At 33.6% G+C, this 14,418-nt stretch overlaps 1 protein-coding gene across 1 annotated transcript in view; it reads right to left on the bottom strand.

The window, feature by feature from the left end:
• Positions 1-1,721: 1,721 nt before the first annotated feature.
• Positions 1,722-14,418, bottom strand: part of LOC106709925 — an 86,261-nt gene continuing 73,564 nt past the window's right edge. Inside the window, exons 2-8 of the mRNA XM_014501846.2 lie at positions 6,548-6,701; positions 4,073-6,425; positions 3,801-3,987; positions 3,534-3,706; positions 3,153-3,378; positions 2,701-3,028; positions 1,722-2,289 (exon numbers count right to left, since the gene is read on the bottom strand). Of these exons, the coding sequence (XP_014357332.2) occupies positions 1,875-2,289; positions 2,701-3,028; positions 3,153-3,378; positions 3,534-3,706; positions 3,801-3,987; positions 4,073-6,425; positions 6,548-6,701 (3,836 nt within the window). The 3' untranslated portion in view covers positions 1,722-1,874. The remainder of the gene's footprint in view (positions 2,290-2,700; positions 3,029-3,152; positions 3,379-3,533; positions 3,707-3,800; positions 3,988-4,072; positions 6,426-6,547; positions 6,702-14,418) is intronic.

Genomic DNA, 14,418 nt, shown 5'->3' with positions numbered 1-14,418 from the left:
ATGTAATACTAGCAGTGGCCCACGACTTCGTCTGCGCGGAATTTAAAAATATATAGTAATAAATGTTTAGGCAATGTAACCCGGGGATAATGTTAGCTTCCTAACAGCAGTGAATTTTTCATATTGATTCAGTAGTTTTGAAGACTACTCAATGCAGACAATCAAATGTTTTCTCTTTATAATATTGGTATAGATTAATTTTGCACTCAAATTTACTATACAGAGTATAACAAATATGGAAAAAGGCTAAAACACTCACGTACATTTGTCCGGTGTCGGCACCGACTAGTTTCGAACCCATCGGGGGCCCTTCATCAGGGTGAGTGGGGCTGGTATTTCGTGGACGCGGCCCGTAGCTCCCTCGTGAGTGAATAATACCAGTCCCACTGACTCTGAAGAAGGACTCCAGATTGGCTAGAAACTAGTCGGTGCCGACACCGGACAAATGTACGAATAATTTATACAGAGTTTCAATGTGAAAATAAGAACTTTTACTGAATTTTATGGAAGTCTGCATATTTTAATTAAGTTACTTAACGATCTTCTAAGGTAAATTAGTTTCAATATTCAATAAGTTTTTTCTTACTCAAAAATTAATTAATTAAGTATGTATATACTTCTGGTTATGGAGCGTCGGTGGCTCAGGGGTTAAGAACTTGACTTGTTTTCTAAATGTTCCAACGTTCCTGGATTAGAATGCCGCCATGTACCAATGTGTTTACGATTTTTGATTATCATATGTGCATTTATGTGATGTTCTTACAGTGAAGGAAAACGTCTTGATGCAACCTACACATATATAAGCCAAAAAGATATTAGAATTTTTAAAAAGATCACATAACATGAAGTGGACTGCTATGCCGTTGATTTTTTCCGTAATGAATAGTATGAATTACCACACATTTCTAATAATGGAATTTAAAAAAAACAACACACATGTATTGGCTTAAACACTCATAAATCTACACATAAAAAGTTTTGTACAGGATAAAATAATACACAAATATAATTTCACGAATTTCTTATAATTATAATAAAATAAATCTTTCAATCTTACCCAATTAATCAGATTTTGTAACAATCCAATAGTTATCATACAATTTTAGAGACTAGAAAGTAATGTTGAACTGAGATTTAAAGAGTTTTATGATAAACATATATAGTTATAACACGTTGCTAAAATATCGTCCGATTTTCACAACAAATTCGGGATAACATATTTATATATATATTTAGCACCATTACAATCCAACATAATATATCTTTGATTGCGAATAACAATATAAATTACATATATGTTATCAAAAAATATATCTATGTACTAGTTATAAACTACAATGAGTTAGTGATTTAATAACATTTTTATATGTGAAATTAATAGGAAATAAAAAAAAACAAATACAGTGCATCTGTACAAAAATACGTTAATACACTTTTATAAAATAATACGTATCACTTGTTACTTCCCATATCAAACAAAATAACACAATTTATTTACAATAACTTTTCTTTCTACATTAAACATTCTTTGACACACTAAAGAATACTGTTATAAATTAACATTTATTTACAATTTATTCATACAAATCTTAAGATATAGAAAAATCGTTTGCAATCGAAGGCTTAAGTAAATTGTCATGATCACGCTAAAAAAACGTTTATAAAAAAGTGTTTCTAACATTGTTTAATTCAATCTAACATTCAAAATAAGAACTCAGAAAATTATTAACCAATGAAATAATTTTTCATTTAAATTTTCAAATTTCGAATGTATTGAATAACTCGGCCTTAAACTAAGACCACAAAGCACAAAAACAAGAAACACAAATGTTCTTTATAGACAATATTATAAACTCAATATCGTTTTCTTTCGTTCATATGTCGCATTCGAATTCTGATACTCTTTTATTCCTACCGTCGGGATTTAAATGAAAATTATTTTCCCTTGTACCACCAACACGAGGGAAACCGTTAAAGCTGTTCCTACTGACCAATGGATTTTCCCGTTCTCTCTCCCTATGAAAACTCGACGTCGATAATTTTCCATCTTTGCGTTCAACGAAATTAGGGTCGTTGAAATTTTGATCGGTGAAATTTCTTTCTGGGAAAGTCTTTTCTGGAAATTTCCTTTCATTGAATTCCCCATCTGGAAAATTTCTTTCGTTGAAAGGCGCGTCTCGGATTCCGAAACCGCCCATTCTCGGTGTCCCGATACCGAATTTGTTTCTTATTTCTTCGTCGCGAAGATTGAACGCTCTATTGTCAAACTTTGCAGGACCGGGAACCAATCTGAAATATGTACATTAAAACCATTTTATATTTGATCAAATTAAATCAAAATCTCAACCATTACTTTGAATGTGAAATACTGCTAGTGAATTTTAATACAGTTTCGTAATTTTTCACGATTTTTTAATTTATTATTAATTAACGATTCAAATTTTCATTTTGTGACACTGAAAGACATTACGAATTGCTGTTTTAATATTTCGCATAGTTCTGAGTTCTGACAGTTCCTTACTTCTTTCATTTGGGTTCTCATTACCTCACTTAACAACTATTTTTATAATTTTCTTGTGGGCTCCTAGTCCGTAAATAAATTTTATATTTTTTACTACTTAACTATAACACATTGGTTTTGATGCCAGTGCAAGTTCACGTGCAGTGCAAGTTCATGTTTTAATGTACCACATTACTTACTCTCTAAAACATCGCCTTTCTCTATCATATTCTGCGGAAAGACCGTCTTCATCATTGATAATCGCCGACGGATCGCTGTACACAGAAGACTCTTGGTAGAAAGAGTCCAAGTCTACGTAATTTCCTTCAGAAGGTTCATTATCAAGAAGTTCAGCTAACTGTGCCTTGAGAGACGCGAAGGTGGGTCTCTGCGAGGGATCGGCGTGCCAGCAGGAGTGCATGGCGCGGTACAGTTGCGGCTTGCAGTGCGGCGGCCGCTCCAACCGATAGCCTTCAGTAACTGCCGTTAACACTTCTCTCCCCGACATTGCTGCATAGGGCGTTGACCCTGAAATTTTTATGATATTAGTGACAATAGTCAAGATTTTATAAATTATTTAAAAACAAAATCGTTAAGAGTAACGCAGTTAACGCGGGCGATATCTGTTTGACTCGAAGACTTTAGTAATTACCTAAAGTGACTATCTCCCAGAGAAGTATACCAAAGGCCCAGACATCAGTCTGGTGGTTGTACACATTGTAGAGCAGAGCCTCGGGCGCCATCCAGCGCACGGGCAGCGCACCGCGGGCTGTACGCGCGCCGCCACCCGCGCATCGAGACATGCCGAAGTCGGCGATTTTGCACAGTTTGTTGTGGTCCACGAGTACATTGCGAGCTGCTAGATCGCGGTGGACAATCTGCAACAGTCACATGAACACTTAATTAGTGATTTATGAAGTTCCAGATCCGGAAGATTCGATAGTGGTGTATGATAGCAAAAAATAAATTCCAGGGTTAAAAAGTGGAGTATGTATACTCGGTTGGAAATACCTGCCTACAAATTTTGACCTACCCCTTTGGAGGCGATGTAGTCCATGCCGCGGGCGACGCAGTAGGCAAAGACGGTTAGATCGCGCGAGGCTAGCGCGCCGCCACCGCCGAAGCGGTCGGGCCGCGAGCGACGCGCGCGCAGATACGTCAGTAGCTTGCCACACATCACGTACTCCATTATCAGCAAGTAAGGCTCTGTCATGAGGTTTACAATAAATATCAAAGCATAAAATTTCCACAACATACATTTTTTTCTTGATGATGACTACTTAAAAAAAAATTAACAAACCTTGTTCTGTACAACAAGCTAACAATGTTACCACATTCGGATGTGTTCCAATCTTCTGCATGATATAGATTTCATGAAGTAATTCTTGCTTTTCCTTTTGTGACGCTGCTTCCTTTATTGTCTTTACTGCTACCAGTCGCGTTAATCCATCGTGACCGTTCAAGTCATCCGCTTCCGCTTTCCAAACCTTATATAAAAAAATCAAAATTATTGACTGAACATAAAAGCGTGGAAAGCAAAAAAAATTTAACAAAAATAAAATAGCAACGCACCTGCCCGAAGTTTCCTTCTCCAAGCAATGTTTGCAACCGAAGTTTATTTCTCGGAAATTCCCATTTTTGGTCGGGCTTACTAGGATTCGGGAGAGGTGGACGGGCAACCGGTGTTATTGGCGACTCTTTTTTGATCTCGCCATCTTCGAAATATCCTTCGTATTCCGTGTCAATTTCTTTTATCTTTTTATTCAAAAAGTTTCGTAATAAGAAAGCTATGACAGCTGCTACGGGAAGAAATCCGAGACCCGCTAAAACATAGGACGCTGTATATACTTTCTCCGCTTCTATAACCACTTCTTCGTTTCGTAACTCATTTTCGTTTTCATTGTCTATTGTCGTGTTTATTAATGTTCTATTATTTGTACTTTTAGGCACATTTTTTGAAACTAGTACTGGTTTGGTAGCCTTAAATTCAGAAGATATTTGAGATATTTCAATGTTCGACTTGGATGTAGTTTCTAAATCGCGTGAAGTTGTAGTTATTGGTGGTAAAATTGTTGGCAACTGAGATACTGTTATAAGGGGCTCATCATTTACTGTCACAGGAGCTAAAGTTGTAGTTGTTGTAGTCGTAGTTGTAGTAGTTGTAGGTCTTCGTCTTCGTAAAACATTTTTAGGTTTAACCGTACTCGGAATATCAGGTAAATTTGATACGGTACTAGTTTCTTGTTTATATTCTAGTACTTTAGTAGTAAAGTCAGATATTAAGGGATTAGGATTCAAGGATACACCTTGATTAATTCCATTTAACGTACTTTCAGTTGTAGTGGTTCTTATTCTAATTCTACGCCTTAAGGGTTTGTTTGTTGTAGGTGGTCCGATTGTACTGACATTAACTTCTGGTACATTTTCAGTTACATTAGATAAAACAAGTTCTTGAATTGTAATATTATCTTTGGCATCTGGTAAGGGAATAATTGTTTCATTTTCGAATTCCTTAATGCCATCGGTTTTGTTTTGACCTTTCATTGATGATGTTATAGAAACCGATGTGACAACTGCAGTATAGACAGTTGTTGATGATTTTTCCGTCGTCGTGTTTGTGATATGTACTGCTTCAGTGCTTGTTGTTACTTTCGATGGACGCCTTCTCAAATTGAAATAATTTCTTGTAAAATTTCTCGGTGTTGGAACGGTTGTAGTTTCTTTTATCGAACTAGTATTATTCTTTGTTTCATCCTTCATTGTATGATTGGAGATATTTGTTCCATTATCAATGGAGCTGTCAGTGAAATTTTCTAATATCGGTTCAGTGACATTTAATTCATCTGTGCTTGTAGGTTTATTCGTTGTTTGTGTAGTACTGGAGTATTTTCTATACGCGTTGACTAAACCAACAGATCTAGCTGGAGCGGGTCCTTTAACGGTATTCCTAATTTTATTTTTTTCAATAACATTTTTAACTACTGATACGTCCATATCTTCGTTGATTTCATCTTCCCCTGCGTTTATATTCTTATAGCGTTCGGTTGCAGAATATCTGGAATTAAATTTTCGTTTTTCGGGAGGAGGAACTATGAAATTGACTGATTTTGTTGATGCCGAAAAAGATGGAGAATTAGTAAGATTATCGCTGATGATAGCTCCTCCTAATTTTTGACCAAAGAATATGAAAGGTGCCATTTCCTCATCATTTAATTCCGATTCTAGCGGTCTAAAGTGGTTATAAAGTGCATCAGATATAAATAAAGTTTGGTTGCCTTTATCCTTTTCAGTATCATTTTTAATGGTACTATTATTTTGAGTATCTGTACTATTCGCAATTATATTTCTTTCCAGTTTTTCATCTTTAATCTGTTGCGCAGTGCTTGGCATCGTAGTACTCGTGGATCTATCCGTTGTTGATGTCGAGTACTCCAGAATAGGTACAATGTTTTCTTTACCTTTACTAGATGTACCGCCGTCAGTTATGCTGTTGGGGCTCTGAGTTACGTTTTCTGTATCTGAATAGTTAAGCAAGTATAAACCATGATTTGACTCGTCTACCTGAAATTCTTCATCTGGATCTAAATCATCCTTTTCTGAACCTTCTATTTTATCAGGTGGGACATAAACTATACTGCTTTGTGTTGTCGATATAGAAATTAAAATAGTTTTATTGATATTTAACAAGTCTTTTCTTCTATTATTAAAAAATCCAGCTCTATTTTTGTTATCTTGGTATATTCTGGGAATGAATAAATGCCGAATCTCGTGTGGTTTTACATCTTGTCGTATTTCCCTTGCGCCGTCAGTAGCAACAAATCTTAAAGTTGGAGATACTTCGTTACTCGAGTTGTCGAATGTTATCCTTTTCACAACGGAGCTATTGGAGTCACGAATTTCTAGCTGAGCAAAGGTTGTATTCCCCCTGTAAAGTGAAAGCATAGTTTTTAGTCGATTTTTCCACGTATATAATTGATTTTAATATCAAAGATACAATGATTGAAATTTCAAAAGTAAATCTCTCATTGCTACTAAATCAATACTAACTTGTGAGGTTTGTGTGCCAATGAAGCTAAGGTGTTGATATGTGTTGTTAGCCTCCCACCCAGTAGCTGTCGCCGCCTGGCAGCAAGAAGTGACAACAGCTGCGAATCCCTCGTAGTATTGGCACTGCTTTGCGTCGTCACCTTCCTTGCACTCCCTGAAACGAATAAATATACAAAATATTATATAATGACACACAAAAAAATCGATGTATAATAGAAATATAAAAACACACACTAATTTTCACGAACAATAGAAAGTTAGATAAGAATAAAGATTTAAAAAAAAATTCTTAATGCTAATTAAGACTTTAATGAGCATAAAATTAGTGCACCAAAAAAATATTATAAAAATTACTAAATTCAATGTTCACCAACATAATTCGCGCAGTTTATAAAAACTACTTCGCTAATGTTCATTCACAGACCATCATTAGCCGAGCTACCGACCTAGTGAAGTCCATTAGCGACAGATTGCATGACAATGGAAATAATTGTATACAATCAAGATCTTGCTGGCCATCCTTCATCCTTCACCCACAAACAGCTACCGCGCTCACAATAGATTTGAAGCACGATATCATTCCTATAGCTGTAACCTTGACACGTGAATCGTGAAAGTTAGATGCGACCATCCGTAGTTTTTGATCAAAATTGCGAATACTTTTGTAGTCTTCATTTTGTATTTAAACATAGTTTATAAATATAAATACTATCAGCATTATATTTTGGTTCAAAGCTAGCTTGAAGATAATTCTTCTATTTAGTAGTGATCATGTAAAGAAAATTAACACAGAACGTTATTTACGTTCGGATGGTGTATCCATCCAAGAGAAATAAGAGTAATTTCTTTATCAAATAAAATAATTTTTGTATTTATATTATATACAATGCAATTTAATTCACAAATTTAAAATGAAATAGTAATAATACGTACAATTTTGTAACATTCAATAAACCAAATAGTTTACCACTCACCATCTGGTATAGAATTACATAACAGTCCTTTAAAATTAGTTTATTATAATTTAGCTTCCACATAAAATATCTTACTTTAAAAAAGTAAATGTTCGATATATGACGTCAAAGCATTTCAAACTGGTTATGTAAGAATATAATCTTGGTAATTTAAATCAAAATTTCTTTGTTACAAACGTTAATATTAGTGAAATAATTAAATAGTTACCTACTAGCACTGCGTTATCAATTAACAGAGCGTGTTGCGTGTACGTTTCACCACATACCGATACAGTTGCGTCTTTTTTTAACTCGTTTTCGTTTAAGTAACTGATCGATGCGAATAATTCGCGTATATTTTATAACAACAATCGGTTGTAATATAACAACAATTCATGTTTGTTATTCGACCTCATTGTTTTAAAATCTAATTTTAATAATTATAGTTTTATTAATAATTTATGTTTACAAATTAGGCTTCATTATTCTATGGGAAAACTCTGAAGGTTGATTGTTCCCACAGTCTTGTTATGCTAATCCTAATTGGAATATTGATTTCAAACAAGATTGATTACAATAATCATTATTAAAGTTTTCTTAAATAAAGATTATTTGTAAATTATAGAAATTAATATTTCATAAATAAAAAAAAACAGTCTCGGTTTTTTCAAATATCATAACGCATATTTTACAATATTTTTGAATTGAATAAAATGTTTTATTTTTTAACATTATTCAATTAATTATGAAATTATAAAATTAATTATAGATAGTTAATGAAATTTAAAAAAAAATAAGAAATTACACTTGTGCTGTATTTTTGATGTGCACTTTATTCTATGTACCTATAAACTATACAAGCGTATTTTTATTTGCTCTCACGATGGAATTATATAACTAACTTCCACACTCAGAGCTAGCTTAATACCCACTAAGTAAGTGCCAAAATTTAGGTCTTGTATGTAGTAATCTAAATTGAATTTAAATTACCAATAATCAACTACCATCAATATGGCTGAGGCATGTTTTACAAATTTTCTTTAAAACCTTATCCTTTTAAGATAGAACAAACCACGGCAATAGTATTGCGATTGTAAGGTAAAGTGATAGTTGAGTTCATTGACCCATCTGTCTCACGTTCACTTCGTCCAGGCTGAGAACAAATTCCTCTCTTTATTGAGATATTTGTGAATGTCGTGTTAACTGCATACCAAGATTTACTGCTTGTTTTTCCAAAGTGTAAGATTTCGTAGTCTTGTAATTATACCCTGAAGCAACAACGTGGGTTCTAAACTTAAAGTCAACTAGTATATTAAACAATTGAAAACGTTTGTTTTCTAACGTTTATTATATAATTTGACGCTCATCATGAAATTAGGTAGAAACTTCTTCAAAGCAATAAATATATACATATACGTGCGTCAAATTATGGCACACGTGGTGTTAGTTCTGTACGTTTTCAATTCTTTGACTGTACTCATTTTGTTACAACGTTCCTGAAAAACAAAGAAGGTATTTTGTATTTGTTTTTCAATTCATCAACGTTGAATTTCATTGTTCATTCAGTTAACATTTAACATAAGTCAAGAGCTATTTTGATAAGAATCACAATGGCGTATTTAATTAATTTACCATGGTATTAATTGTTGTTATTTTGCAATACACTACGAAGCCAGTTTTAAATTCAAAAAAGGTATTCGCGTATTGAGAAATTGAAGCACTTTTAGGCACAAACAACTAAGTACGTGGGCATCTAACTCCAAAGGTAGCATATACGTCTGGAAATTTTACATCACACTAGCATTCAAAGAGGGAGAGGTGCAACGAAAACAAACCCACCCTCTCATTATAGATATCACTTCGTGCAAAGCCAAGGCTTACATGAGACTTTGATTACTATCTGTAGGATCAAAGTTCTTGATCTAAACCATTCGTACTTACGAGCACAAGTAAACTAAAATTAAAATTCCTTTATTTCACTGTACTAAGTCGTCGATCACTAAGGGCGAAATAGTGCGTGACTAAGATAAATCTAAACTTTTTTTACGTAACAATTAAAGTAACTTTGAGTACGAAATATGTTTTTATCAATATTTTATGTAATTTCTGAAATCTTTCTTTTGCACTCTTAACGTAGTAATTTTAAACGTATTTGTAACGATGCTTTTCATCGCTCGTATAAAAGGAAAACTCAAATAACGTTTCGTAAGAGCTTTTTTTCTAAGCTTTTGAACACACAATTGCAATGTCATGAACCTTTTCATATTCCCACAGTGTAAGCTTTGTAATTTTCCGTAATGCAGCAAAAACACCGCTTCGCAATTACACAGTATTAAAAATATAATACATTGTATGCGTCATCGGTTTCCACGTTTATTGTTTAAAACCTCGATAAGAGAGATTGCAAAGACTGCGATATTGTTCTCGCTTAAAGAGGTTTCTATCTAATCCAATATTCACTAATGGACATCTCCCGTCGGAAGCAGATGACTCTCGCTTATAGAAGTTTCTCGCTTATCCAAGTGCGGTTGCTAATATTTTTTTTATTAGTTACATATGATTTTAATGCCAACGTTAATTATAATTTTAACTAACTAAAAGTTTAAGTCTTGCATCATAGCTAACTCTACTATATTTGGAATAACATTATTTAAATAATTATAAAACGTTGCAAGTATTTTAATTGGATTATTCGTACTGAGAGTCTGTAATCAGTGTTGAAATCGTAATATTAAATTGTAATTGTGTGCGAGCGCAGCGATTTGGGGTCGATTTTTTACATTATCTAGTTTTATTTTTAGTTTGGTATAAGTATATAGTTTATTTAGTAGTTTTAATATATTATTCATAGTTTTACATAATAAACATATTAGTCTGTAATATAATAAATAGTCTTGTGTTCTTCCAGAATATGTTCTATATCATTAACAAATTATTTTTTTTAAATATTGTAATATTTAAACGTATAAAATAATAACATAATTGTTTCGCTAGAACTGACGACTCTTCTACACATATTTTTGAACAAACTTTTTATACTGGTTAGAATCATCTGTCAGTGCACATTTTCAGTAGCATACAAAAAATACTTTACATTTAATATTTATAACTAATTTTTAAGAAATTCAAACTACGCTTTCTGATGTCTGTTTATTTTGTTCTAGTATTCATTCCTCACAAGCAATCCCCCGATGAATCAGGCAGTCAGGGAGTGAATGGCGTTTTGTGTAGTGCGGCGCTACGGAGCAATCCGCACTTTCAATAGTACGAGCTCGGCCGGACCGTTACATTAGGGACGGGATTTTTGTGTACGTTGTATTTATCGATCCTTGAAATAGACAGTCATTGACTGTTGATATCGATAGAAGCTTACAAAAAACGTAATGTCGCACTAGGAGTCGTTGAGTGATAATTATTTAATCGTTGTAGATTTAGTATGAAAAATTTACCCTTTAGCAGTGCCTATGAACCGTTGAAGGACAGTGTGGATGGTATTCTTTAAAATTTAAATTTTATTTTCTATGAAAGTTTGAGTAACTATATTCTATTCCCTTCCGAATTTCAATGTATAATCATAGAATAATCTATGCAACTTTAAAAGTATCTATTAATACACAATTAAAATGTCGATAAAAATATCGATAGATTCCAACCCTTATAGAACACCTGCAATCTCTATTTCAGCGTGCAGTGACCGACAACGGGGCCGCATTCAGTGTTGCGACACACACTCACACACTCACATGCACAAACACATTCAAACATACAAACAGACACGTAATAACAGACAAGAACCATCCGGTGTGTACAGTCGACTTAAAACCAGGATGTAAGAACATAGAGGACATAAATAATTACGTAAAATTTGTTTTTAAACATAATAACTGATTAAATAATTGAATTAATCACACAGGATGTTATTAAAAACAATGTCGTTTTCTATTACGTTTTAATAACTTTATTTGTCCCTGTTTAGAACATCCCTTATTTGTAGATAAATTACATAGGTTTGTGCATCAACTTGACTTTAGTTAGAAGTTTTGATCCATTTCAAGTCGAGATATTATTTAGAAGGACTTTTAAGAATTCCTTATTTTAGAAATGTAATAATTTTACAATCTTAACTATTTTTTATAAATTGAATAAAAAAAAAAAGATTTAACTTATTTTGTTATTTATGTTATACCGCTATAATGTTAGGCAATTACTTGGCAAGTACAACTAAGTTATCAAAGATCCCTGTTGTGGGTCAAATCCGGGAGAAACCCGAATAAAGCCAAGTCTTAATAAGGAAGAAGCATTGGTTATGCAGTCCGCATAGACGCTGCTTGCAACATGAGTGACTAAATATGAAGAAGTTATTAACTTAGTCATAATAGTCTACTAGAAATAGAAATGTTACCAGTTTTAATGCTGTTTTGTATTACTGTCGCCCGCGACTCCACCCGGAAATAAAAATAAAACTTAATTAGAACTAAATAAAACTTATTTCAGCGAAATCATTTCGAAGAGCGAATCCTTTAGCCGTTCTGGAGATACCTTCAAACAAACGTACATCTATTTAAACTTTCGTATTTATAATATTAGTAAGATTTCATCACAGTGTAAATGTGTGATGAACAAATGTTACTAAAACTAAACATGCGAAGATTTGGTTGGATGAATGCATGTACAGTCGTTCGTTACCATGTATCTCCAGAAAGGCTGAACAGATCTGGATGTACATTATAATTTCAAAATAATGCATAGATTATAACATAGTTTTTTTTTAATTTAATTCCGAGCGGACAAAGTCACGAACGACAACTAGTAATGTTATACTCGTATTTCACATAATCTCGATGTAATTTGTTGGTAGTGGGTTTAGAACGGTAATTTTAAGCTTGGTTTTGTTACGTTTCTCTCTTATACCATTGATGCGAATGCGTTTTTTATGAATTTATAGACTTTATCGTTACGTTTTTATTATATGAAGTTAGGAGTACAATGAATGAAGTTAAAATAGAACAAGTTACGTAAATGCAATTGCTACGCGGCTGGTGGGCAGGTGATTTGCATGCATTCTTGAAATGTCGCGTTGCTGTGACCTCATCTATTTAAACTTTACGAGTTGTTATAACGTCGTTGGTCATTTACTTTATCTGAACGTGCTTTATCAGCACGAACTAAGCTATGCACTGATTAATTTACAACGTACTTATGTTTAACTTGTATTAAGGTTACTTAGTACAAACCTTCACTGATTACAATTACTTGTCAGTAAAATATATAAAAGTTATGTATGTGTGATTTAAATACGATGCTAACACCCTAAAATGCATTTCTGATGTCTGACATTTCTTAAGGAATTGCCGACATTGCCGACCTAGACATTGTTAGGCAGTCTTACGATGGAACATAGAGTACTTGAACATAGCAAGCAAAAGCCTGGATTTATTTAGCAACATTAATGGTGAAAAATAAGTTTAACTAAATAAATATTCTGTTTGAAAGATTGTAAGGTATGAAACAAATTAGAATCAAAACAACAAGTAAACAAATATTCATGATACGTTTTAAAGGTTTGTTACTTCCTCCAATAAACGGGAAATTATTATTATTAATAACGCCACTTCCCGTTGTTATGTTGAATGATAGCGACCAAAGTTCTCACGTAAATATTAATGCGTCCGTTTGAAGACAAGGCGGTATAGGCGTGCCTACTGACACCTCACAGGTTAATAGCGATTACAAGAAATCAAGCGTGTGACTAAAGGACTAGATAAAACTTGATGTAATTAAACTGCACAGACATTAAATCCTCTACGCTGTATATTTACGTATTACTAATCGGTTTATATCAGTTCATTTGAACTACGACCAAAATAGTTATAGTCAGCAGAAAAAGGTGGATAAATGGCAACATTAATAAAAACAAAACTTGACAGTTGTAGGGTTCGCAATAAAACCAACATCACTGTATGAAACATATCATAAACGATGGGGTCCACTATTAATTAAAAGAAGAAGAAGAAGAAGAAACATATCATCATCCCTGTCATTATCTTTGACAAAACAGAGATAATATGTTTTAAACGGATATTTTGGTAGTCTAAGACCCACGTTTAAGCAGGTTCATCAATATCGATAGCGCCTAATAATAAGGGCCAATGTGCAAATTAACAACTTACCAAGAGAGGCTTTCAAAGTTTCAACCATATAGGAAAATAGGCCGCAATATTTTATTTTAGCAAAAAAAAATTACGCTTGTAAATGTGTATTTTATTTAGTCTATGTTGTTAACTAAACTAAGAGGTAGCTTTTAACACAAAAAAGTAAAAATCATCAATTTGTAGTTTTGTCCGGTATACATAGGACCCATCGATATGTACCTATTATTTACATATTATAATAATGACCTTTCTTCTGTAAATATGATCTTTATATTGACAATCATCAATCATCTTGCTTATGGAATGTAGCGTAGTAATTATTTATACTGAACAAGTGTCGGAAGGCGTACAGGTGTAGACACTAAGTAATCACGTAAATACTTATTACGATTTAAGTAGATAGCCGAGTGTGTTACGTGTAACGTGCAATTATAGGGTAAATTATTTAATGTCTGCTTAATGCGATTCCTCTGTTATTGCAGATGTCCATGGGCGTCGATGAACACCTTGGTGTTCCCGCTGCTCGTTTGCCCCCTTCTCTTATAAAAAAAAACCATATCACCATATTATTAGTATCCTAAAAGAAAAAGATTAACATAATCCGAAATTAATCTCGTAAATGTTATCAGATCATCACCATCATCATCAGCTCACTGTACGTCCCCACTGAGGGGCTCGGAACCGTACCCTAAGTTAGGGGTGACTAGGCCATAGTCAAGCACACCAGTGGCCAGTGGCCCAGTGCGTGTTGGTTGACTTATCTTTG

The sequence above is a fragment of the Papilio machaon genome, chromosome 6 (assembly GCF_912999745.1).
Source record: "Papilio machaon chromosome 6, ilPapMach1.1, whole genome shotgun sequence".
Taxonomy (NCBI): domain Eukaryota; kingdom Metazoa; phylum Arthropoda; class Insecta; order Lepidoptera; family Papilionidae; genus Papilio; species Papilio machaon.
This window is presented reverse-complemented; position numbering and strand designations above follow the sequence as displayed.